We start from the raw sequence: 25,873 nt of genomic DNA on the forward strand, positions 1-25,873 counted from the left end.
CCACGGATGATGGGACTTTCAGTACCTCACTCACTTCCTGAGACCACTGCAACAAATGACTGATCAAGACTAAACTTGGCACACAGAGCACCCATGTCCCACTCTACACCCTGGTGCGGTTTGGAGGAAGATGGACCATGGGACTTGCAATACCTTCACTCACTTCCTCAGACCACTGTGATTCCCACCAATGATGAATCACTACCAAACCTGGCACACAGAACCCCCATGACCCACGCTACAACCTGGTGTGGTTTGGAAGACTTTGGACCATGGATGATGGGACTTGCAGTATCTTCACTCACTTCCTAAGACCACTGCGACCTGCAATAATGACTGAACAAAATCAGACCTGGTACACAGAGCACCCATGACCCCCTCCACATCCTGGTGCGGGTTGGAGGAGGATGGACCATGGACGATGGATTTCAAATACCTTCACTCACTTCCAGAGAGCACTGCAGCTCCCACCAATGACAAAGTAGAACGAAACTTGATACACACAGCCCCCATGACCCACTCGACATCCTGGTGTGTTTTGGAAGACTTCGGACCATGGATGATGGGACTTCCAGTATCTTCACTCACTTTCTGAGAGCACTGTGACTCCCACCAATGACTAATCTTGACCAAACTTGGCACATAGAGCCCCCATGACTTACTCTACATCCTGATGCTATTTCGATTGGCCAAGGATCACCTCCCCGCCTCCTTCTCTGACGCATGAGGAATTGCAGCCATGGAGGCTATAACGAATCCCGCTGACACCAAATATATCAGGGCGCTGCCACCAATTATAACAGACACCCAATTCTACACCCACACATGCAAGCACACGTATGTGAGAGGCGAGGGTACACCATTTGAGTTTAGATTTTCTTTTAAAATGGTAGCTGCCACCAACCTAAAATGTTTTTAGGATTTTTGTTGTTAAATGTGTCTGAGATAAGTTTCTCCCTTTCCCTGCCCACACTGTTTCCACCCCTGGCTCCCAAACTGATGTTTACAATGAGGCCTTTCTGTGGTGTTTAATTGTTGTATTGCTGAAACTATTAGAAAGGCTTCTTGATGGAAAGATACACTGTGGAGGCTTTTGAAAGTTGAAAATAGAATAAAAATTTATTTTCTTAAAACATGCAAATGATTACTTCAGAGTGGTACATAAGTGTAAACAGTTACAGAAGTTCTTCAGCTTAACTTAGTTGTATGTTTCAGATTACTTCACTTAGTTTCAAACAGTTCTAACCAACCAATCTATCTATTGGTCACAAAAACCCTCGCTCTATTTGCTAAGAATAGTCACGAGTTCCCCTGAGTTAACTAACTCTAACCTAGAGTGCTTCTATTAACCAGCCCAGTAGTGAGAGTCAATCCCTTGAGTTATCTCCTCCAAGAGATCCAAACTGCCTGACCTAGCCTGTCAGTTTCACAGCTCTCAGTTCTCTCACACACACATCCTCCAAACTGCTCTTTCCTCTCCAAACCCAAAAACCAAACTGCCTTGGAGCTTTTTTTCCCCCTGCTCTAAAACTTGGCTCCTCCCATCTGCTCTGGCCAATCCTAGGAGTCTCTCTCTAAGCTCCTCCCCCTTTCCAACCACACTCAAGATGGCTTCCTGGCATTCCTCTACAAAATGGAGGCCTGCCTCACTCACTGTTACCCAGGTTTCATTCCCAGCCTAATAGGTAAGGTTCACTACAGAGGCCATGTGGCAGAAAGCAAAAGCCAGCACGATGACTGTGTGGCTTTCATTATCGTGTTGTCTATTGTTTCGTAAGAAAATGTTGCCTGTTGTTTCGTGCAGATGATCGGTCGACACGAAACAACAGCATGAAGGAAACGAAGGAATTTTTTTTGCGAACATCTCTACCCCATATAATACCATCTTTGCTTTGTAAACTTTTATTATAGGGATTAAAGACCCTGGGTATCTGTGGTGAAGTGTAAATTTTAGTTTACATTTGTTATGTTTAATTATAGGTATATGTTTGGAATGGGTAAGTATTAGAGTTATCAGTGCGTGGGGGATGGTAGCCAGCTCAGCATTCTGAGGCAGGTTGCCATAGAAACGTAGGCGGAGCCAACTGTCGTTTAGCAGAAGAGAGAGCAGAATTTGAAAAGAAACTCAGTCTGTGATCTGAGAGTCACAGGGAAGAGTCTGTGATCACAGGGAAAGACTGGTTCTGAGGTAGTGAGAACCAGGGAAGTTCAGATCTCTAGCTTATGTCGGTTTAAACAGGTCAAGTGACTTATTTGCATTAGCAGTGGAGTCTGAGTGATAAAAGGAAGGAATCCCAGTTAGATTTGTAGTGATCAGTTGAATTAAGAACGTCAGTTAGAAGAAAAAAAGTTTAAACTGCTCAAGGGAAAAAATAATCCTTTTGAGAGTTGTTTCATCATATGTTATCATTGTAACTGTTGAAGAAGTGTACCTCTAAGTAAGAAGCAACATTGAAACCGCTAAGCTTATGTACCTGAATAAACTTGTTATTGTCTTTCAACCTCCAAGCCTCTGTCGCATATATTCTAAACCAAATTACGCTACTATCGTGTTTCCCCGAAAATAAGACAGTGCCTTATATTAATTTTTGCTCCCAAAGATGTGCTAGGTCTTATTTTCTGGAGAAGTCTTATTTTTCCATGAAAAAGAATTCACATTTATTGTTGAACCAAAAAAAAATGAACATTGTTGTGAGCCGCCCCGAGTCCCTTCAGGGAGAAGAGGCGAGATATAAAAATAAAGTTTTTATTTATTTTTTTATATACTGTTCAGTAGTTGTCATCACAAACCTGTGAATCTTATCAAGATTTTTTTGTTAGTACCACTATTTCCATGTACAACAATCTATGGTATGTACATTTACCGATCCTGCATGCTCTGGTGCTCTGTTTGGCGGGCATGCTTCCAAACAAGAAGTATGCTAGGTCTTACTTTCGGGGGAGCCCTTATATTCAGCAATTCAACAAAACATCTACTAGGTCTTATTTTCAGGAGATGTCTTATTTTCGGGGAAACATGGTATCTAAAGTGAAGAAGAAAAAAAAAGTAAAAGGTCTCCTCCCTGAGTCTTTGGTGGTCGCGCATTGCTGCAATTGGAGGCACCTCCTTGCCAACTAGTGCCGCCACGTTGCAAATTGGTGGCAGTCGTTATAAATCCTTTACAAACTGGTAGCAGCGGTGGGATAAAAAGTTTTCCCCCCCTGCCTGAAAGAGCCTTAATCTTTACAAGTCCTTTACAGTATCTATGGAATAGTAGTCTTATATAGTAGTTTTTGAGTGTGCCCTAGTTTTAATTGTTGATTTTAGCCTGTTCGCGTAAGCCGCCCCGAGCCCTAGGGGAGTGGTGGCATATAAGTTTGAATAATAAATAAATAAATAAATTGCACAAGAGTGAAAATGCAGAGGCCATGATCCTGACCCCAAGAATACTAAACCTAGGTATGCAAATGAACTAACCTGTTCTATACCTTCAGCATCTAGGAACCATTTATGCCTTGGTGGGTGATTTTCAAACACCATGATTGAGTTTTGTCTATTATCAACTTTTTTTTGTGGATGTTAATGTTAAGTATACTCACATTTGACACACATTCCAGGAAAGGATACTTTCCTAAGCAGCAGGGCTAGAAATAAAATAAATATATTAATGATACAAAACATTGAGAGTCCATATTGTCTCCAGTCTAGTGATGCTGTTCCCTATCCAGCAGGGCATTCCCATTTCCAGTTATCATGATGAAGGTATGTGTTGGGTCTTGACCGAATCCAGGCATTAGGGTAAAGGGCTAGAAACAAGGTATTGACCACCTTTGCCTTTGGAACGGTCAGGAATATACTGATCCACTGCCAGTCCTTCCCGTGGCTCCAGCAGGCCCCTGGCACATTATGGTAACTAACACAGTAATGGTGGACTTTTGATGGCAGCTACATCATAGCGATGGCTGAATCTTCAGTGCTACTCTCCTGGTCCAGGCCCACTCTCCGGATGGACTCCCTGTATTTTTGCTTTCCTAGTGCAATTATGGCCACAATTTCATCGGCTATGTCTTGGCGGTCACTCTCCTTCATGGCACAGATCAGCTGGTCTACGCAGTCAGGCTTCTTTTCATTTTGCTGAGCCCAAGAGAAGAGCATATCCAGAATCTGAGTATTGAGGTCTTCCCTGATGAGAAAGATTGGGGGAAAAGCTAAGTGATATCATGCATACATCACTCTTAATCATGAATTTATTGTGAGCATGTACAGTATAGCTAGCTCTCTACATTTCCAGGTTTGACTTCTGTGGATTTGATAAAAAATATTTTCTCTATGAATCTCTAGGTCCATTCCATTAGAAGTCATGCTGGAGGATCTAGATATTCATAGAAGTGTGTTATCTTAAAAATGTATCTTTTAAATTCATGGTTTTCTACTTTCATGGGGGTTCTGCGTCCCAACTCCAATGAATGTGAAAGGCTGACTAGATAGTGTGCCTTTTCATAGCTCCAAACAGCTTACAGTATTTAGAAACATAGTAAGAGCATACAATTATAGAATATATTTTTTCATTACAGGAAAAATAGGAAACTGGTTTTAGAATATGTATCTACCATAACTTTCTGCAGCAGTCTCAACAAATTCCTTCCTTAAGAGGAAAAAGCACTCTGAGGACAAGAGTATTATGACCAAACTTCATATTCTTATGGAAATTGTGGCAATGTATTTGAATTTTTAAAACAAAGAATTCCTAGCTAATATAAGTAGAAAGAAGCTTAGAAATGCAAAGGCATGTTTGATACCAGTCTAGAAACCTGAGTGGTTCTTTTTCTGATTCTACATTTGGTGCTCCTTTCAGTCATCGCTCACCTTTTTCAATACAGCTATTGCCAACCATCCAAATATTCAACAAGTAATATATTTTATAGATAAAGGTTTTCCCCTGATATTAAGTCTTGTTGTGTCCAACTCTGGGGGTTGGTGCTCATCTCCATTTTTAAGCCGAAGAGCTGGCGTTGTCCATAGATGCCTCCAAGGCCATGAACACATGGAGCCTCGTTACCTTCCCGGCAGAGCAGTACTTATTTATCTACTCACATTTGTCAAACTTCTAGGTTGGCAGAAGCTGGGGCTAACAGCAGGAGCTCACCCCGCTCCCCGGATTTGAACCGCCAACCTTTTGGTCAGCAAGTTCATATTATATACATGTATTTCCCAGTCCTTCACAGACCTTTCATACATATAAGCTAGGAATACATGTATGAAAGCTCAAATTTATTATGAGAAAAAATACAATCAAGGAAATGTATGCATACGTACAAGTTGGACACAATAAAATTTATAGCAGAAGTGGTCTTGTCCATACTTCCAATCAGTCACATTCTTCTTCAGGATATTAAAAGCTATAAAAAAACTCCAACCAGTATGCCCTGGCAGCCCTCAAGAGCATGCCGAACTGCCTCTTGTTTTCTAGTGATCTTAATGTGTCTCCAGTCTTGGAGCTGAACATAGCTAATTTACTCAGTGTCAAAGTCTTGGACATCAAAATTCAGAGTGCTTATAGAAACAGGGACTTATACCCTCACTATCTCCCCCCCTCCTCCACCAAATATTGAGGATGAACTCTGTTACAAAGTATATAGCAGATACCAAGTGCTCTAATTCAGTGCATGTCAGACTCTCTAATGTGTGTGTGGTTTTAGTGGAGGGTAGCATTCCTCCCCTAGTGTGCCATGGACCAGCACCATATTTAGGGCCATTGTCAACAATCACTTTTTTCTTTGCTGGAAACTTACCAAGGACTGGCAAACAATGGCTTGTTGACTGGCATTAGTCCAAGAACCACCATTTTGAGTAGCACTGCTCTAACTCCCATTCCCTAAACACATTCCTATAATTCCCTCTCCTACCTGTTGTTGTACTGAATCCTCTGAATCTGCTGATAGGACAATCCCAGGTGTAAGCCTATAGTTTGCCAGTCCGCTCCTATGCGACCAGCAATGCCAAGTAGATTGGACTGTGTGAGGTAGCCAGTTTCTGCATTCCCCAAATTCAGAGGGGGAAGAGAGAAGCCATTTGAGGTCGTAGGTTGTTTATTCTCCTGAGATTTCAGTTTCTGGCAAAACAGAACAAAAGGAATGATATTGTCAGTCATTAATGTTATTTTATGGAAGTATAAGAATAACAGAATTGGAGGAGAGAAAAGAAAGTTCAGTGTTAGTTTATGAGAGCCCATTTTTCAATGCCCTGGACTTAACAACGATCTTCTGCCGCGCCTACTCAGAACTACTCTTAGGTAAATGAATGCAGGGTCACTGCTATTAAGTTCATTAAATCCATAATATGTGACCAACTTCCTCCTGCCAAATGAGCGAAAGATACCTTCAATATAGCATTTGACTTGCAGGAAAACTTTTTTAAAAAATTGTTACTTTTGAATAAAATGTTTGCTGAAACATGTTGAAGTGCCTTTTTTGTTGCATTGCTGAACCCTAGTACTATTTTTCCCTGTTATTTCTGCCTCTGGTACCTCTTTAACTTTCTGTTAAAGGAGGAATGTTCAAGAATACATCCACATTGTTAATTGAGGTAAATACATATTTTAAAAAGCAACGAAACTGTGGAGCATTCAGGTGATATAATTGTAAGTTTAGAAACTGAGCAAGTTTTTTTATAAACTGATTGAATTAAAGATAAAGCATACACAAACAAAAATGATTTCACAATCAACACTGTGTAACTTATATTGCTTATAGCTAAGTCTCCCGGATAATTTCCAGTTAAAGCCCTCTTACCAAAGGTTAAAGGGCTATTTGAGTAAAGGTGGGCTATAAAACTATAACGGTCATGGAAAGTAGTTTATCTAAAGTTTGTTGGATGACCATTACATCATTCAAGGTCAAAGATACACTTTAAAAAGTTTACCAGTTCAGTCAATAATTAATGAACAATACGTTTTCTAGTAAAGGGATCACAAATATGTTAACTAGATGTATGTTTATTATGGTAGAAATGGGTGATATACCCATGCTATGGCTGAAGCACAATAGTACATTCTGCATAAAGATTTGGAAAAATTCAGGACTCCCCTAAATCAGGTGTATAGGTCTCCTTTTTTAATATCTTAAGTATGTAGTAACAACAAAACAACTGATCACACCTTTCATGACTTAGATTCCCAGAACTTCTGCTGCAAAGGAAACCATTTAACAGAGCAGATGGATGATTGGGTTCAGGATATCCTAGGGCCCTTCTACACAACCATATAACCCAGAATATCAAGGCAGAATAACCCACAATATCTGCTTTGAACTGGGTTATCTGAGTCCACACTGCCACATATCCCAGTTCAAAGCAGAAAATATGGGATTTTATACAGTAGTTGTGTGGAAAGGGCCCCAGTAAACATCATTATATCAAAAAGATCAATGGGATAGGCTTTATAAAAATGTGAAAGACTTTAATTCCAAGAGTAACCCTTTCTGTATATAACTTGGCAGTGAATACAACAGTATCATAGATGTGTTGGTTGTGGTGGAACTAGAGTTACTTAACCACTGTATGATTTTTAGTTACTTCCTTTGAGAGAGAGAAAGCAGATATAAATACATATAATTGATTAATTAATTAAAGACATAAATCTATCTGGGGAATGTTGGAAATACATACATAATACAATATTTATATCACTTTCTTAGTAGAGCTATGGATTGTTGCCCTGCTTCTAAAAGAACAGATTCTGTTTCTGATTTTAAAGACAAAATAACATATTTTTGCACTTTCCCTTCCCTGCAGGAATGTTTGGTTAGGACTCTATTGTTCCACTCAGTTATTCTGCCAAAGGCATTTCTATTCTATGGAATTCGCACTCCATAACAGATTGATGTTTTTCTTTCTGGCGTGTTTTTGTGACTTTAAGGGTAGCCTGACAAACAGCAGATAAGCAGAGAGAGGATTAGAGAAGGAAGAAAGGAGGATTTCCACTCATGCAAACAAGGCTTCCTCCCAGCACAACAGCTCTCTATGCACCTCCAACCCATAATGACATTTGGGAGAGTCAGGGGAACCTCTGGGACAGCAAGAATGGGATACAAGGCATTGCAAAGAAAGAGGAATTGGCAGCATATGCCCAACTGGGTAGACAGAGGTGGTGGAAGCTGCCAGTTGTAAGCAGAAGAACCTTTACATCCCTACAAGAAACCTTCCAGTTTGAGCATTTCCCCTTGCATTATGCAATGGAGAAAGCATGTGTCACATCAAGCTGAAAAAATGCACGGCAGACTGGTGAAAAGAAAAAGGTGCCATTCCTACCTCCCACAGTTATTTCTCCATTTGTGCTCAGGTTTTCCTTGGGAGAAATCAGGCTACTTAAAACAAAAACAAAAAAAACAACAAAAATAAACAAATCAAATAGGCAACTTACAGGTAGCTTGATTGGCAAGGTAGCTAGCCAATGGGAATCTGGGCCTTTTCTCCTCTTGCTAACTTCTTCTGGAATGTTCTCTGGAACAGCTCCTCGGTAAAAGGAAACCTTCAGAAAGAGAGCCCATCAAAGACCGATGTTTATAAGGGTACAACAGCCATACTGGCTAACAAGCTGTATTTTCTATTATTTGCTCATGACTGTTTTTTCTCTTGTCAACTCAAAAGCTCTCTCACCCTTTTAGGCTGCCCTGTGGATTTCTTAGGTGGCAAACAGAAGATCTCATCACCAGCTCCAGGACTTCATTCCATTCCAGCCAGTACATCCATATAAGGATAATGACATCAAACTACAATACTTCTACCAGCTGCTAAGGAAAATGATGTGGCGCAGCAGATTAAACCGCTGAGCTGCTGAATTTGCTGACCAAAAGTTCAGCGGTTCAAATCAGTGGAGTGAGCTCCTATTGCTAGCCCCAGCTTCTGCCAATCTAGCACTTCAAAAACATGAAAATGTGAGTAGATCAATCAGTACCACTCTGGCGGGAAGGTAATGGTGTTCCATGCAATCATGTTGGCCACATGACCTTGGAGGTGTCTATGGACAACGCATGCTCTTTGGGTTAGAAATGAAGATGAGCACCAGCCCCCAGAATCAGACATGACTAGACGTAATGTCAGTCATGTCTGACTCTTTACCTTTCTCTATTTGGTTAATAAATCAAGGTTGGCATTGTGACAGTCTATGCTAATAATCTTTCTCTGCCCCAGCAAACGTATACATTTGAGACCCAACCTCTATCTCAGCCTTGCCCAAAAGGATGCATTTCAAAGATTTTAGACTCTTACTCCCAGAATGGCAAAGCAATTCTAGGAGGAAGAGTTCAAAGCTCTATGCTAACTTTCACTGAAAGTTAGACCAGAGTTGCCCTGGCAGACCTAGAAAATTTCTAGAGAGGATACCTTTTTTAGGTCCTCTATACAACTTCCAGCAGAAGTTGTTCATTTTAATTAGGTTCACTTGATCCACAGTTTCTTGTTTCTATTAAGTTCAGGAACATATTCCCTGCAGCTATAAGGATGTTACTGTATTTTGCATATTTCACTAATTCAGAGAAATAAAAGTAATATCAACAATTAATTCTGACTTATTTCAATATGATCAGGACACATGTCTTCTGAATTGTAGCAACAGAATCATAAGATAAACACCCCTATTTATTAATTAGGATATGTTTAGAAAAAATGACAATGGAGGAAAAGAGTAACTATCAATATAATTCAAAGTATAGAGTTAGATATCATGGGAAAATGTGCTAACGCTAAAGAAGAAAACTGTGTGTACCTGTCCTTTCACAGCAGTGCTTTTCCTGTCCACTTCAGAGGTGATATAAACTTCCTTCACATTTTTCAAATGTGAGAAGAAGTTGAATGAAATCCTTCCATCAATGCAGTCTGGCCGATCTAGGTTAAGTGTAAGAAAACAGATTAATTAGATCCTACTAACTACAGTGATGTAAATACTAAAGCATAGTCAAGTACCCACATAGAAGGTTCCCACATTTGAGGCCATACCAGCATTGGAACTTGATCACATCCTGCAGATGTTTATAGTCCTCATCAAGAACTTAGATAGGCAGGTGAGTTAGCTGGCAGTGAAAGCTCTTTCCACACTGCTCTCTTTGTCAGCCTATCTTTCTGTTCTCTCTTCCTATTTCTGTTTGTTAGACTGACACTTCTCAGAGACACACCTTTTTTAAATACATATTTTCCAGACCACATGGCAAGACCCTGAGTCCTTTTGTTCTTCTCCAGTGAGCATGGAGGGAGACAAGATGTCTCCAGATAAAGAGTTAAATAACTAGGTCCCAACTTTCCAATTTAGAAATGTAGCTCTTTCAATAAAGTCTTTTGTAACTTTTTAAAGCTTGATTTTGTTTCTGTAATTGCTGAAGCTCATTTGCTCTACTGCTAGCTCAAGAAGCTTCCGATCTGCTAAACTGCTATTTCTAGTATACATTTTTTAAATGTTGGAAGAGATCTCGTGGGCCATCCAGTCCAACCCCCTGCCAAGAGGCAGGAAAATCGCATTCAAAGCACCCCCGACAGATAGTCATCCACGTTCTGTTTAAAAGCCTCCAAAGGAGACTCCACCACATTCTGGGGCAGAGTTCCACTGCTGAACAGCACCCCCATTGGGTTTGCTGCAGCCTGCCTTTCCCATGCAGATGTGCAAGAAACTAGTGCTCTCTCGGCTTCAGAAACACTGTAATCCCTGAGCAGGAAGAAATAATTCTCCTTTCCAAAGCATTTTTGCACCAAGTGATTTGACATCATGAGCCCTGTGTCCACTTCAGGGGCCTAGAACCAAGCAGACCCTACTGCACTACCTGCATCGATGCTGATGCCTCGTTCAAAGGCTGCAAAGAACTGCTCTCCTTCAAGCATCTCCACCATATCTGATGGCTCAGGACCGCGATATCTGTCCTGAAGCTTTTTCAAAACAGGATCAACCTGGGAGAAGTTCCAAAAGGATTGAAAAGATATGACAACTCACAACAGTAATTCATCTTGTTACTCATTACACAGTTTTAAGTGACAGGCTCTAGGCTTCCAAGAAAACACAATTCTAAAGGCCTGCTAATATTCAAAGAATGCTACCTACCTTGCTTCTGGAGGTTTAGCTGCAGGAGTCTCAGATAGCTAATACAATAATGGTGTATTATTATTATTTATTAACTGGTGTTGATATCTCAGTATTTTCTCCTTCACCACTTAGTTCTCACTCATTTTTCATATGAATACCATTTCAGAAACTCATAAATTTAATCTGTCTTTATTTCTTCCTTTCACTATAATTGCTGCTGTCACTTCTTCTAAAACCTACCATAATATAACGTACATATTATTCCCAAGGTATTGCAGATTGTTAATGCAACCTCGGTTTATATATGCATTTCTGGCTACTTCCAAAACTAATTCCAAGAACAAGCTGTATGCCCACGCTTGCTGAAGCACACAGGTTCTCACAAAATCAGGATAGTAAATATTTCACCTTGTGCTTTGGGACACACTGCAGCAGAACTTGTTCTGGGTCTTTCTTCCTTTGTAGAGCGATAAAGTTCACTTGGTACATGCGCAGTCTTTTATAGACCTTTTTAGCAATGCCATCAATATAGGATTTGGTGGTGCACCATAACCAGTACCTACGAAAAAAAATCAGAGTTTTGCAAAGTAATTGCAATTGGTCCTAGTTTTTTATTAATCTGAAAATATGAGGGTTAAAGTATGTCAAGTATGTTCCTAAATGTAAAAATCACAGGAACATGCCAAAAGAAAAAAAAACCCAGAAGGGAAAGAAAAAAAGCCCTCACATCCCAACCTGTGCCATCATATATTCAAAATTAGCACAAATGCAGTATTAATAATTTATGGAAAGAAATGGAAAGGAATCTAATCTTGAATACACATGTAAGGTGCATGATCTTTGCACAGATACAATTTATAAACAATACAAATTGCCACCACTTACGTGCAAAGACCAAGAGCCACAACTGAAGTTCCACAATTAGTGAATTATGAGAAAATAAGCATGTCTATGATGGGATGAAGTGAACATTTGCTTCAACTCAATTCACATTTACTGTGATACTAAAACCCATTTAAATAGAGATTAAGCAAACAACAGGACTGACGTGTCTAATTGTGTAGCACACATATGGCTCTTTCACCACAATCAGCTCCCAAATAATAATTCTACATTCTGCTAGTTTGACTGAATCAGCTTTCCTATGAACAGGGGATATGGTATTTTTAAGAAAGAGAAACAAAATAGGAACAAAATAAATTGAAATGAAATTAGTAACAAGCAAATTAGATGTGCAATCTTAGGCCCAAATCCCAGGCTGGTGATTCCCACCATACAGTGGGAAAAATAGGCATGAATGGCCAGTTAAAGTTAAAGAACTCCTAACAACACATTACTTCCCAACACCTTCTTCTAACAGGAAGCACTGGCTACCCTACAAAAGACACTAAGCCAGATAAATAATCAAGGTCCTGGAGCAATCCATCTACAAAGAAATCCCACAATGTCTGGGGCTGCTTAGCCTAAAAAACATGTTGAGTAAGAGGAAACATAACAGAGAAAATAAAATACATGCTTCTAAAAATCACCCCTCTACTTTTTCCTCACCATCTATAATGTTATGCATGTCTGTTCTGTCTTCCTTTACAGTCAGAGTACTAGAACTAGGAGAGAGAAAGATAGGAGATTCTGGAAAGGAAAAACTTCATCATACAACCAATAGTTAAAATGTGAAATTCACTGCCACAAGACCCAGTGATGACTTCTCACTGGGAAGGCAGTAAAAGTAGATTGTATAAAAGCATGGATTAATGGGCAAGATTGCTGGATGCTCTCTGTCTTAGCTCTAGGGTGCTGTTCCTATTCCACCATGTGTGATTCCCATAAACAACTGGCTCGACATTTGGCCTGATCCATCAGTGGTCCTTTCTTGATTTTGAAAACTGACTGAATTGGTTTAAACTGTCAACTATAATGAGCATGCATATTATGCCATGACACATGTGGCTCGGGCTGTGGCGCAGGCTGGAGAGCAGCTGCAGTGAATCACTGCAATGAATCACTCTGACCAGGAGGTCATGAGTTCGAGGCCCGCTCGGAGCCTATGTTTGTCTTGTCTTTGTTCTATGTTAAAAGGCATTGAATGTTTGCCTATATGTGTAATGTGATCTGCCCTGAGTCCCCTTCAGGGTGAGAAGGGCGGAATATAAATGCTGTAAATAAATAAATAATGTATATGAAGGGCACGGCAGCACTAGAGCCTTCTCTTCCACAGCACTAAAAGACTGCTTGCCCGGTTAGCATACGAACCACAGGACGCACAGTCCCATACACATACTGAGGATGGACTGTACTTTGGTGGTTCAACTCACCAGGAGAAGTGTGTGACTTCAAACAAAGCATAAAGATGGGTGAACTCCAGCACCACTTGATCTGTGATATCATCCCAGTTCTGAGCATTTCTGTCCCCATGCAACAGATGGACTCTGGAACGATCCAAGGTTAGACCTGAGGATAGATGGGAAGATGCTGTTATCTGCCAGCCTTGAGGATGAACTCTTTCCAGTTCAGAACTGCATCAGGGTGGGTGAGGTTCTGTTTCTAGTATATTATTAATAGGGTTTGTGATATTCAGGAAAGGCTGGGGCTGTTTGACCATATGTAAACACCAAGATTACTCTGCGGGTCAAAGCTATATGGCACCTACTTGCGCAATGATCCTCTTTAAGGACTTATGTCAATTTCCTCCCAAGATCACAGGATTGCTCAAACATGCATTTGTATTCTACAATTCGAATGCACATTTAATTGTACTGATGTCTTGTCCATTATATTGTGTTGGGAGATTCATATGACAACACATTTCCACCACAACATTTTTGTATTTGCTGCCCAGGCTCCAGAAGCAAACTGACCTGTGACCCCTGGTGGCAGCGGGAGCTGAATTTTAACAGGCTGGAGGAAGTCCGCAGGGGAATTCTGGGAGAGGAAGAGGAGGGGGCTGGTGACCATTTCATTGTCTTCTGTGATCTCCTGGAGCTCTTCTGCTGACACTGGCAACACCTGAATAGAAAGAAGAAGTTGGAGCACAAGGCACTTTCAGGTCTCTCCATCCCACAGCAGCCAGTAACTCCTTGCAAAATTGACCCTAAGTGGCAAATATCCTTACAAAGAGGAAACTGACATAATGTGAGGCACTGTAATAAAATATTCAGCCAGTGGTCTGAATATTTTGGTCCCTATAGGGAATACTTTATGGATTCAGAAACAGGATCCAGGTTGCTGGCCTTTTAATTTTCTATCATGGTTCAATCATGTAAACACTGACCATGCCAAGCAATTTCCTGATCAAAATGGCTTTGCCAACCTGGTGTCTTCCAAATGTGTTGGACTCCTAGAAATGCAGGAACTTTCAAGCTAACATGTCTGAAGGAATACTGGGTTCATTAGAAAATCTCCTGGGCCAGAAAAAGCAAATAGAATGACACATTATCAACCCAAAAGACTATCATTACCTTCTTAGATGGTAAAAAGCTGATATTATGTGGCTCTAGTAAAGTAAATTATGGACAAGTGATTTTTTAAAAAATCTAATTATTTTTCAACATTTTTGGATTGCTTTATTCTCTTCCTGCAAACTTTCAGTTAGAGCCCACTTTAGTAATTATTACTCCACAGGATATAGCTCTTGGCATTTGTAGTTTGGTGAAGGTCATAGAATCCCCTAAACTACAGCACCAGAGCTCCTCAGCAAAAAATTCTATGCCTCCCTCCCAAATACAAATGTCAAAATTCTGCAGGTTGGAGCCATGACCGTTGAATTGATAGCCAATTACTATAACAATGTAGCAAAGGTACTTTTTAATCTTCTAAGAAGCACCATGTGATACTGAAGAAGATCAGACCCACCAATTACTCTTTATCTCAAACTCTTAAAGCAGAGTGAAGTGCTGGAAGATGTGGAACAGCTTTAATTTAGATTTACAAGCTTGTAAGATGAGGACTTTGAGTCATGACTCTTCAGATCAAACAGCAGCTCAGGACAATTTTTTTCAGGCCGTTTTCTTTTGCCTTTTCAACTTTCAAGCACACGTGACCCAAACTGTGACCTGAACAGACCTATCCTGTATCTCCAGCCTTCCAGCCTAAGAACGTGACTTTGTTGCTTTATTTAGTTCCTGAGATGCTGGTTTAATTTTCATTATGGATCTCATACCTGGAGTTTTACTGTCCTAGTCTCCTCTGTCACGCCAGGAGGGAAGGTCACTTTGATGTTTGGGTCCACTGTTGAGAAAAGCAGTGCCCCCTCCTGAGGAACTCTGCATTCGTTCTCCACAAGGCGGGAGACAACCACAAACCAGGAGAAGTGAGGAACACTGCAGCAGGCGAAATGCATCTGTTAGAAGATGTAGGAAAGTGAAAGACTCTTTCTAAGTTATGACAATACTTCAAGTATACAGAGAAAACATTTTTCCTGGCACTATCAAGGAGAGTAACTCTTAAAAAGAACAGCACGCCACTATTGAGTTACAGGAGCAGGCTAGAGCAAACCCATACCCTCCAGATTGGTTGGATGGATAAAGCCAGCATCCATTTCTGTTCTGTCTCCCTTTAGTTCCCCTTTTTCTTTTTTACAGCAACCGAGCATAGCCAACATTAGGGTTCCAGGTTTACCTTCCCTTTGTGCTTCACTCTGGTTCCCAGTTCACTCCACTTTTCTCCACTGAGGGTTCGAATGATGATCTCACGATCATTCAGACTCTGAGGGGAAGCATAAGGCATCTGGATCTGCACTTCCTAGAATGTGAAAAAGTGCAGATTAATTCCACAAGTTAACCAGCAAGAAGAAAACTCTACTGTTCTGTGCAAGAGAAAGACCTCAGAGCTACACTGCTGTCATAGGAAGTCTTGGAGAATAAATTAATGGTGTTGGCAGTGCTTATTTTGCTGTATGCCTCCTAGAGGCACAAAAAAGATCATGAGGAAAAAGTTAAGACAATTACATGGCAGATTGTACCATGAAGACTAAATGGGTGATACCTAGAAGAGACATGGAATCTCACAGAGATGGGAACTCTTGGTTTTCCATGTGTCTTGGATTTCAATGACCAGAAGCTCATCAGCATAGGTAAGAGTAAGGCAATATGGGAGTTACAGTCCAACATAAGAGGAGCCCCCGGTGGAGTAGTGGGTTAAAGCCTTGTGACTTGAAGGTTGGGCTGCTGATCTGCAAGCTGCCAGGTTTGAATCCCACTCGGGGAGAGTGCGGATGAGCTCCCTCTATCAGCTCCAGTTCCATGCGGGGACACGAGAGAAGCCTCCCACAAGGATGGTAAAACATCAGAAACATCCGGGCATCCCATGGGCAACGTCCTTGCAGACGGCCAATTCTCTCACCCCAGAAGCTACTTGCAGTTTCTCAAGTCGCTCCTGACATGAAAAAAAAGTCCAACATAAGAGAAAAGGTTAGAGATGAATGAAGAAGGACAAAAAATACACTTCCAGATTTTATACTGATCCTGTGACTCAACATGTACAGTATAGCAATGGTCATGGAAGGTATGAGTGGAAACCCACCTTGTACCCAGAAGCAACCATAGTAAAGGGCCACAGTTTACTTTTATGAGACCAGGGGATGAATCGGGGACTAAGGTGGAGAAGCTTTTAAACAGTACATTTTATTTTTCTCATTTCATAATTTGGTTTGTTACTCATCTAAACCTACATGAATGCTATACACGTAAATGAATAATATCTAGTGGCCTGCGGTAATTTTCATAGCTCCTTATTATTTTCTAATATTTTTCCTAATTTTCTGTGCAAAATGACATCCCTTCCCTTGTGGCTGAAGAGTGAGATTTAATACTCTAAATAAATAAATAAAAATTCACTGTTACACTCTATGTATGTGAAAAGACATAGGCATTCTTCACAGGCTAATGAACACTCTTCTCCTGACACCCCAGTACTCTGCACATGCTCATAGATTATCTCCCCTTCTCAACCCCAACATTACAAAAAGAGCTGAAGTTTTGATGAAGCATATATACAACCTCAGCCACAACAGAGCAAATATTTATTTGCAAAGCAACCCAGCCAGTATTATGTTTCCCACAAAGACAATCTGTGACACAGTCCACTTTGCTAATCTATGGCAATTGTCTTCCCATCCACATTGCAAGACTTTTTTTTTAAATCAGCTCCAGTTTGAATCCCTTTCTAATTGCATGAGCTCCTACCTTCTGGAAGCCAATCCCATGAGGTTGCAACTCCAGGACTTTGCTCAGCAAGACATCATGGTGCTTCAGCTTTACCCACTGCGGATCAGGAAAGCATTTTTGGAAGTGGATAGTGACTGAGGTAGTGGTGGCACCCGGGGGAAACGAAAGTTGGATGCCACAAGCCAAGGAAACTCTGCAGCCATCGGGGGTCACTATAAAGCTTAGGAGACACAAAGACAAGAAGCATTGCTTTTGTAACACAACAACTCTATTTTCTCCAAAGTTCTCACTGAGTTGGAAGACTAAATAATAAAGAGTCAGTGTTCTAGAACCAGTGACTCAGTTTTCTCCAAATGTATCGATTCAAAAGCTGAACACAATTCTAGCTTCTCCAGCATCTCAAATGATCCTAGCTTTGGTAACTGCCCTATTTGGACTCACAGCAAAGGAATAGACATTTCCACCTTACTTTTTTTCTTGCAGGCTCCAGGTCTGAAGGCCACTCTCAGCATAATGGCATCTCCTGCCCTTCTCCACCTTTTCTGGTAGTACAGCATGGACAGGTAGCAGTCAAGTGTGGAAATATTACTTTTTTATTACAGCACTTCCGTGGCCACACTGGCTGAAGTTTCTATGGACTGCAGACAGTGGCAAATGATAATGTTCATCTCAATGCAGTTGTCACTCTGTTCTGGGTTATAGTCTAAATTTTAAAGGAGTGTTGAATCCTGTGCTTAAAATAGGTTAAGTGCTTTGAATAGTTCCTTTAATGTTCAGATCCAAGCCTGATGTCCTACAGCCTTGGAAGCCTCCATTCAACACAGGCTATAACCTGCAAACATAACATTGCCAGGTGCTGGTGACAGTCTTCCAAGGCCCATAACAGCAATGGCACTGCTCCAAGTGTGGCAGAGATTGCAGCCTTCTAACTGCTACAAATGCTGACTGGCAAGCCAGGGCATCAATGCTCTGGACAATTTTGATGACTTTCCCTGCACTCAAAAACCCAGAAACCTTTGATAGGGGAACGACAGTGCAAGCATGTATGTTAGGACCTACCATGTAGCTAACTCACATGAGCATTGCCCTTGAAATCACAACAGTTTGGTTTCTCTGTACTATCAAGGGGATGATTGCCCCAGTATATTTAATTATGCCACCCCCCGATTAATACTTCCTTAAAGAACAGGTCCAGGTACAATGTGGATTTTATACAAAAAGCAAGACAGTAGCAACTGGCATGCTCAGAAAAACAAAGGATATTGGCTAAAAGACCTATGTGAAATACCTGCTCTCACCAGTTTCAATAAACAACCTTCTCGGTTCTTCCGAAGTTGAATTTTCTGCAACAATTGAGAAAATTAAGTCTGTCAATTCATGTCTGTATACCCAAAAAGCCATTCCTGTTTCTGTAAATGCTTTAGTTTTGCTGGGTCCATGATAACATTTCATCTGTGGTGGAATTATCAACTAAGTCTCCTACACTCTGGACTCTGATCAAAACTTTGCAATACCGGTAATTGATATAAGAACATTAATCTAAATAGTAGTAGTATTAACAATAACAACAGTAGCAGTAGCACCAGGTCTGGGGTTACCAGTGACTTTTAGATTAATAAGGATAGTGAATGCACAAAATGAATGGATCCATGTCCTTTAAAGACACTTAATACTACTAGAGCTTGAGAAAGTTACAAGACGTCTTTAAACAGGTTGCATTCCCAGATTATGTTTTGAATTTAAAGCCTGTACACCCTTCCTCAGCATCTTTATCTTATCCTCACCTATAGTGCTTTGCTTTAAGGTGACTCTGGAGGCAATGAAATCGAACTGAGCCCCTTCCACATCTGCTTCTCTAATCTGAGATAAAGATTTCATATAGCACCTTTGTAGAAGCAGCTTTCTCATTGTGGAATACCATCCCTACAGAACCCTGCTTAGCACCTATTTTTTAAATCAATGCTGGGAGAGGATTGTGTCATTTTTCCTAGTCCTTTTATTTAGTTCAGCTGTATTAAAAAGTGCAATCTCTGCATTAAACTGTAATTTTAGCATAGCCAAAATTATGTTTGACTTGCTGTATTAAATTGCTGAAATGTCTTAATGTGTAGATCTCGCTATGAAATTATTAGACATTTTAATTTCTTTATTGATCTTCTGGAACAGTGATTTTTGCAGTAACTCCTTTATTCTATAAATGCTTAAGAAAAAGGAGAGCCTGAAATTTTTACTTTTTGGACTACATCAATAAAGGTTCCACAGTCAGCATGATTTCTTCCCAGGCTAATTTGCTAATTCTGAGAGATGTAATTCAAAATAATAACTTTTCTAAGCTATGAAAAAGGCTGAATCATTAGTTTGCCTACAAAGTTAGTCCTCTATATCTGCAGAAGACTCGTTCACTCATTTTACTATGCCACTGAGCATCTATGGATTATGGTATCCATGGGAGGTCCTGGGATCAAACCATAGTGTATAAGAAGCCCTGCTGTGTGTATAGGACAAAACAGCCTCATCCTCTGCAAACCAAACATTAGATCACTCAACGGCTCCCGACTCTCATTAAAGGTGGTAAACAGCTGTTCAACAGTCAAGAGCAAGCAGAAGGGAAGCAATTACCTGGTTGTAGAGGCACCTCAGGTTCTCCTAGAGGGTTACCTCGCAGATGCACAAAGGGCAAGCTCTGGATCTCTGGAGGGATGGTGCGCAGCCTGTTATTCTGCAGATCAAGCCTGGACAAGTTGGGGAGGTGGGCCAAGGATGCAGGGACTGTCACCAAGAGATTGCTGTGAAGATGCAGCTGCTGCAGAGACTGCAAATTGGCTGCAAGTCAGAACAGGATTTTTTAAAAAGAGCGTGAGAGAGCAAGAGATTAATTTGTTCTTGAGAAGAATACGTATATGTACCCGTATGTAAATAGCTTCAACTTTTCTCCAAATCCCTTTTACAACAGAGGACATGTTTTAATGGTCTCTAGATATCAGTGATATACAAAAGCAGTACTAGATTATTTAAACTACATTTGCCTACTGTATTTTTATTTAAATTTTACTGTTGAACACCCTAAATCCCATTGTTTGAAATAAAGGTCCAATAAATTTAATACATGAATATCATACATATATTTTAGAGGAGAGCATATACTACTCAGAGGAATATAACACTAAATAATCTAATTAACCAGGGGAGGGGGGGAATCAAACTTAATCTTCCTTTGTATTTAGGATCATATCTGATTGTAACCAATGATCATTTTTTAAAAAGATTTTTTCCTGTAGTCTTTGAAATTTTATATTCCACAGAAAAATGTGTGTTGTGATCTGGATGCACCCTAAAATGTTTGTAATGAAAGGATTTTTTTAAATTGGTATTTTAAAAACATGTTGACAACGTCTGTTGTTAACCAAGCTGTAGGAATTCAAAGAAATAAACAAAGCTTATGCTATGTAAGTAAAACTATCTGAATTCAGCAGGACTTATTTCCTAGACAGAATGCAAAGAATTACAGCTATATAGCACAATCTTAAGCATGGTGTTCAATGATGCAGTATTTTTAAAATTAGGAATAGACAATAGCAATAGCAATAGACAAACCAAAAGAAAAATATATACAACGATGTTTTAAAAATAGCATACTATAAACAGCTACCATAAGCCGAGCAGTAGGTCTCCAGTTATAATCAATGCATACGCAAAAGGACTAAGGGGACAAAGTCAGCAGGCATATTGGCTATTCTAATTATTCAAGAGAAGTATCTATTAAAAATAATAGAATGAGATTTGATCAATTTAATAAGCATGCCTCATAATCATTCTCCCCTAATTCACTACAGAGATGTACATTGATCAAGACACTGTAGCTAGGACTGCAGCTTTAGTTTTATAATGTATCCATACCAAGAACAGCCCAAGAACAAGGAAGGGATTTACCCCACTTTTCTTAGTCATGAACATCTTACCAAGGGAGGCAGGGATTCCAGTCAACAGATTCCCAGAGAGATCCAGCTCCATACAACTATGAAGATTCCCAATCTCTTCTGGAAGGGATTTCAGTGCATTTTCTGAAAGGTCCAAAGTCTGCAGTGCTACCAGCTCTCCAATGCCCTGAGGTAGATCTCTGAGCTGGTTCTTCATTGCTGAGAAGAAAGTCAGCTCACTGAGTTGGCCAAAGTCCTCCGGCAGCTCTTGCAAGCTGTTGTGGCTGATCAAAAGACTCCTGAGGCTGAGTAACTTGGTGACACAGGGTGGCAACGCAGTGAAGTTGTTGAAGCTGAGATCGAGGTGGGCAAGCTGGGTTAACTCTCCAAGCTCTTGGGGCAAGGAAAAAAGCAATCCTCTCTGGCAAGCCCCAGCTTCATCCCTGGTGTGTCCACCTGTAAAAGAGAGGAAATGAAGGAATGAAGGGAGTTTTCAGTATAAGGTAATTCATTTCAAGTGTATTTCTTAAAAAAACAACATGGAAGACTAACCAATATTTAGCTTCAGGATACTTTAGTTTTGGATGACAGCTCTCCAAATGCCGCAGTCATTAACTTTTCCCAGCTCTGAAATGTGATGTATGATTGGAATTAAAAGAACCTGATACTAATGTGGTAAGTATATTTCGAAAAACACCTTTTGCTTTCAGGCTTAATCATATTTAATTCAGGAGAACTAAAGAAATAGTCAACATTTTGCATTTATGAGTGGGGACCCTGGGATGATTAGACTTGAAACTTCCCATCTGCCCTGATGTGAGAGATGATGGGAACTGTAATCCAATAACATCTGATGAGCCTTTGCCTGTTTTGCAGGGAAGCCAAATGAGATAGAACAGAACTACAGAGCAACTAGATTTGAACAAACTGAGAGGCTGAAGAGACCCAAAACAGCTATTATTTTTAAAAATTCATATTCAGTACAAAAAGGTTTATCAGCATACACATTCATACTTTTTAATAATGTGTAAGGTTAGGTGTGTGTACATCACTGGACATTTTACAAAAGCATTAGGCATACTTTAAAAATACCTATTTTAAAAAGGGCATCACAATCCCAAATTCATTTTACTTTGAACAGAGGGACAAGATAGCCCCTAAGAGACTCAAAGAAAGACTGAAACATAAGTAAGGGAAAACAAGTTCTCCAACCAACAGCCTAAGAATACATATGAAGGCAAAAATATACCCATGAAACTGCTACACACACACACTTTTAAGTTGCAGTATTAATTCTCCATCTTGACATTATCATTATGTGTCAAGGACGGAAAGGCTGTGCCTACCTGGCATCTTGTGCACGTCCACAGATAGAGAAATCCATCTGCATGGGTCTCCAAGGATGTCATACCCTGAAGTAGTGCGTGGTGCTATACAGCCAGCCATCAGAGAGAGAGCAACCTCCCATCAATTGTGGTTCAATCAAAACTTTATTCCAAAGGGGATTCAGGGTAAAAACACAGCCCTTGCAGTGAAAAAAAATTAAATCTGCAAGCATAAGCATCCGTACTCAAGAGCAAGTGCTGTTGAAAACTATAAGCTTACATTGGAGTAAACATGCAGTTCTGCCAAGAAAAGAATGCCAAGGACTTCATTCATGCAGATTTCTCCATTACATATTTACTCAGAAAGAAACCCCATGAGTTCAGTTCCTCTGTGAACATGCATATGTTTGAAACCTGGGGCTACAATTTTCTATCCTTTTCTTGGAAGCAATTCCCACTGAACAGAGTGAAGTTTAGTCCCAAGAAAATACACAAGATTATAGCACCTGTCTGTTATGAGAGTCTTCAAAGATTACTTTTCTGGACTACAACTCCCAAGTTGCAGTATATCTCCAATAACTCCATGCTTTTTTTTAAAAAAACCTAACATTTCCTTTGATTTTTTTTAATGACAATTATGGCATTTAGACCTGGGAGAACCAAAATTTGGACCAAAAATTACTGTCGTGCAGTTACCTTTGAGCACAAGAGATTTCAGGCCCTTCAGAGCAGGAATGATGCTAAGGATGGAAGCAATATGCTCCTCGTTGCAGCTCAGTCTCAGGAATTCCACCTGCTCCACTTCTTCACTTCTTGTCTCAAACAGCCGAAGGAAGGAAAGGCAGCCCTCTGCATAGACGTCCAAGTTGAGCCGGTTGCCAGCCAAGCAAGAGCTGACAGGCCCCTCGGCGCCCCAAGCGCCCTCCCCCAGGGGGTCCCCAAGCTCAGGCCGCCCTGCCATCTTCTGGTGTTACATTGCCCTCGGCTGTTCATGTTCCGACTTGCCAGTCAAACTGGTGGCATCACAAATAATTAGGAGTGGAGATGGAGGAGAAAAGGGAGGAAAAAGAAAAACATTAAGAGCACACAGACTTGAATAAATGATCAGGACCAAAAAGAAGGAACCGAAGTTTTACTTAAGGCAGATAAGGTACCATATAGAAATATTGTCAGAATCCAGTAACACATCCTTTAGCTGGAAGTGTAATTAGTCAGGATCATAAGGCAAAGGGTCAAACTAGGAACAAGAAATCTAAAAGATTAAATGCATTCTGGGTGGATTGTACATTGGCCAACACACATTATAATGCCTCAAACATTAGCCCTATTCCTGGTTATATCTTACCTGATGATTCCAAAAATGACACTAATTTCTCCCTATCAGCTGTGGTTTTTGAGATACAGAGCATATGCCATGTACCGGTCTTCATCTGCTTGCCCACAGAAAACCATGATAACCATATCTAAGGAAGTAGAGCTGCTGTGGTCTCTTCAATGCAATTTTCTTAATCAATGCTCCAAAATAACCCTAGGACAGTGGTTCCCACCCTTTGGGCTTCCAGGTGTTTTGGACTTTAGCTCCCACAGGTCCTAACACCTGGTAAGTTGGTTGGGATTTCTGGGAGTTGAAGTCCAAAACACCTGGAGACCCAAAGGTTGGGAATCACTGCCCTAGGAACAGGCCTAAAAACCAAGACATCAAGAATGTATATACGTATTCTTTGGCTGGGCTGTTATACTTTGACTGTTTCAAGCACCAAATGCCCATTTCACCTGTTAAGGCCAGGTCTCCTGAAAATGCCAGCCACAGAGGCAGGAGAAACAACAGGAGAAAAATCCTGCTAGAACAGCGCCATAAAGCCCGGAAACCAGAAAACTACACAACACCCCAGTGAGGGAAGCTTGTCTTCTGCTGCTTGAACTGACTGATTCCAATTACAGTAGAGTCTTGCTTATCCAAAATAAACAGGCTGACAGAATATTGGATAATTGAAAATGTTGGTTAATAAGGAGGGATTAAGGAAAAGCCTATTAAATGTCAATTTAGATTATGATTTTACAAATTATGATTTACAACAAATCGACAGAAAAAGCAGTTCAATGCACAGTAATGTTCTGTAGTAATTACTGTATTCACGGATTTTGCACCAAAACATTGCAAAGTATTGATAACACTGACTACAAAAACAATGACTACTAAATAACTACAGTAGAGTCTCACTTATCCAACACTCGCTTATCCAACGTTCTGGATTATCCAACGCATTTTTGTAATCAATGTTTTCAATACATCCTGATATCTTGGTGCTAAATTCGTAAATAAAGTAATTACTACGTAGCATTACTGCATATTGAACTACCTTTTCTGTCAAATTTGTTGTCTAACATGATGTTTTGGTGCTTAATTTGTAAAATCATAACCTAATTTGATGTTTAATAGGCTTTTCCTTAATGCCTCCTTATTATCCAACATATTCGCTTATCCAACATTCTGCCGGCCCGTTTATGTTGGATAAGTGAGACTCTACTGTAATTACAAATAACGATAGAATTGCTCCCTAGAGAAACAGCTATGGATCCGGGTGGGAGGCTGTGTTGGGTAATACAGAACGTTGGATAAGCAAGACTCTACTGTACCAAGAAAAATGATGATTAAATACATGGATGAACTTGCTAATAGGAGCAGTTGTTCAACGGTGGATTAGATGACTTGGGAAAGTAGAAGAGGTACCTTAGTCAGAATGTGTTGAACAGAGCTTGGATGTCATTGGGGTCTGGTTGGACCAGATCCACCATGGTTAACTTTCCAACTGTTTGACTCAAGTTGTTTTGTGAAGGAATGAGAGATGCCAAACTCAGGCTAAGCCAGGCGCGGGAAAACTTCGGCCCTCGAGGTGTTTTGGACTTCAACTCCCACCATTCCTCACAGCCTCAGGCCCCTTCCTTTCCCCCCTCAGCCGCTTAAGCGGCTGAGGGGGGAAAGGAAAGGGCCTGAGGCTGTGAGGAATGGTGGGAGTTGAAGTCCAAAACACCTCGAGAGACGAAGTTTGCCCGTGCCTGCTTGTGGACGCGCGCACTGGCTTACCGCGGCCGGGAGGACATCTTCACCCGCCTCTTCCTGGGAGTTTGACTCGGGGAGAAGAGCGAGAGGCCACGGCTCTTCGTGAGAAAACGTGAACCCAACGCGGATCCCGCCCCACCCACCCCCGGGCCCCCTTTGCACCTTTCCGCCGCAAGAACTCAAAACTTTTCCCCTTAAAACTTTTCCCCTTAAAGAGGCCGCTCCATGCACTTCCTTGCAGCTTCTCCGCGGGAGGCGAAGGGTTACTCCGGCTGTTTGGGGCAGAGGGGAGGGGCCGGGGACTCCGCGCCTTCCCAGCCAGATATCCCGCCTCTCCTTTTTTTTGTCGCCCTGAAACCATTTC

The 25,873-nt window shown here is 40.8% G+C and overlaps 1 protein-coding gene across 1 annotated transcript; it reads right to left on the reverse strand.

Annotated features, from left to right (window-relative positions):
• Positions 1–1,091: 1,091 nt before the first annotated feature.
• On the reverse strand, positions 1,092–25,789 carry pidd1 (p53-induced death domain protein 1). The gene is made up of 16 exons (XM_008108329.3): positions 25,534–25,789; positions 23,145–23,461; positions 21,166–21,579; positions 19,826–20,029; positions 18,495–18,549; positions 17,225–17,426; positions 15,660–15,782; positions 15,202–15,381; positions 13,901–14,048; positions 13,358–13,493; positions 11,454–11,604; positions 10,789–10,912; positions 9,744–9,862; positions 8,400–8,507; positions 5,887–6,092; positions 1,092–4,163 (listed from the first exon to the last, which is right to left on the reverse strand). Exons 2-16 carry the CDS (start codon positions 23,407–23,409, stop codon positions 3,926–3,928), a joined length of 2,673 nt encoding a protein of 890 aa, XP_008106536.1. The 5' UTR covers positions 23,410–23,461; positions 25,534–25,789; the 3' UTR covers positions 1,092–3,925.
• Between the last annotated feature and the right edge of the window lie 84 nt (positions 25,790–25,873).

This window comes from Anolis carolinensis, chromosome 1 (assembly GCF_035594765.1).
Source record: "Anolis carolinensis isolate JA03-04 chromosome 1, rAnoCar3.1.pri, whole genome shotgun sequence".
Classification (NCBI taxonomy): Eukaryota; Metazoa; Chordata; class Lepidosauria; order Squamata; family Dactyloidae; genus Anolis; species Anolis carolinensis.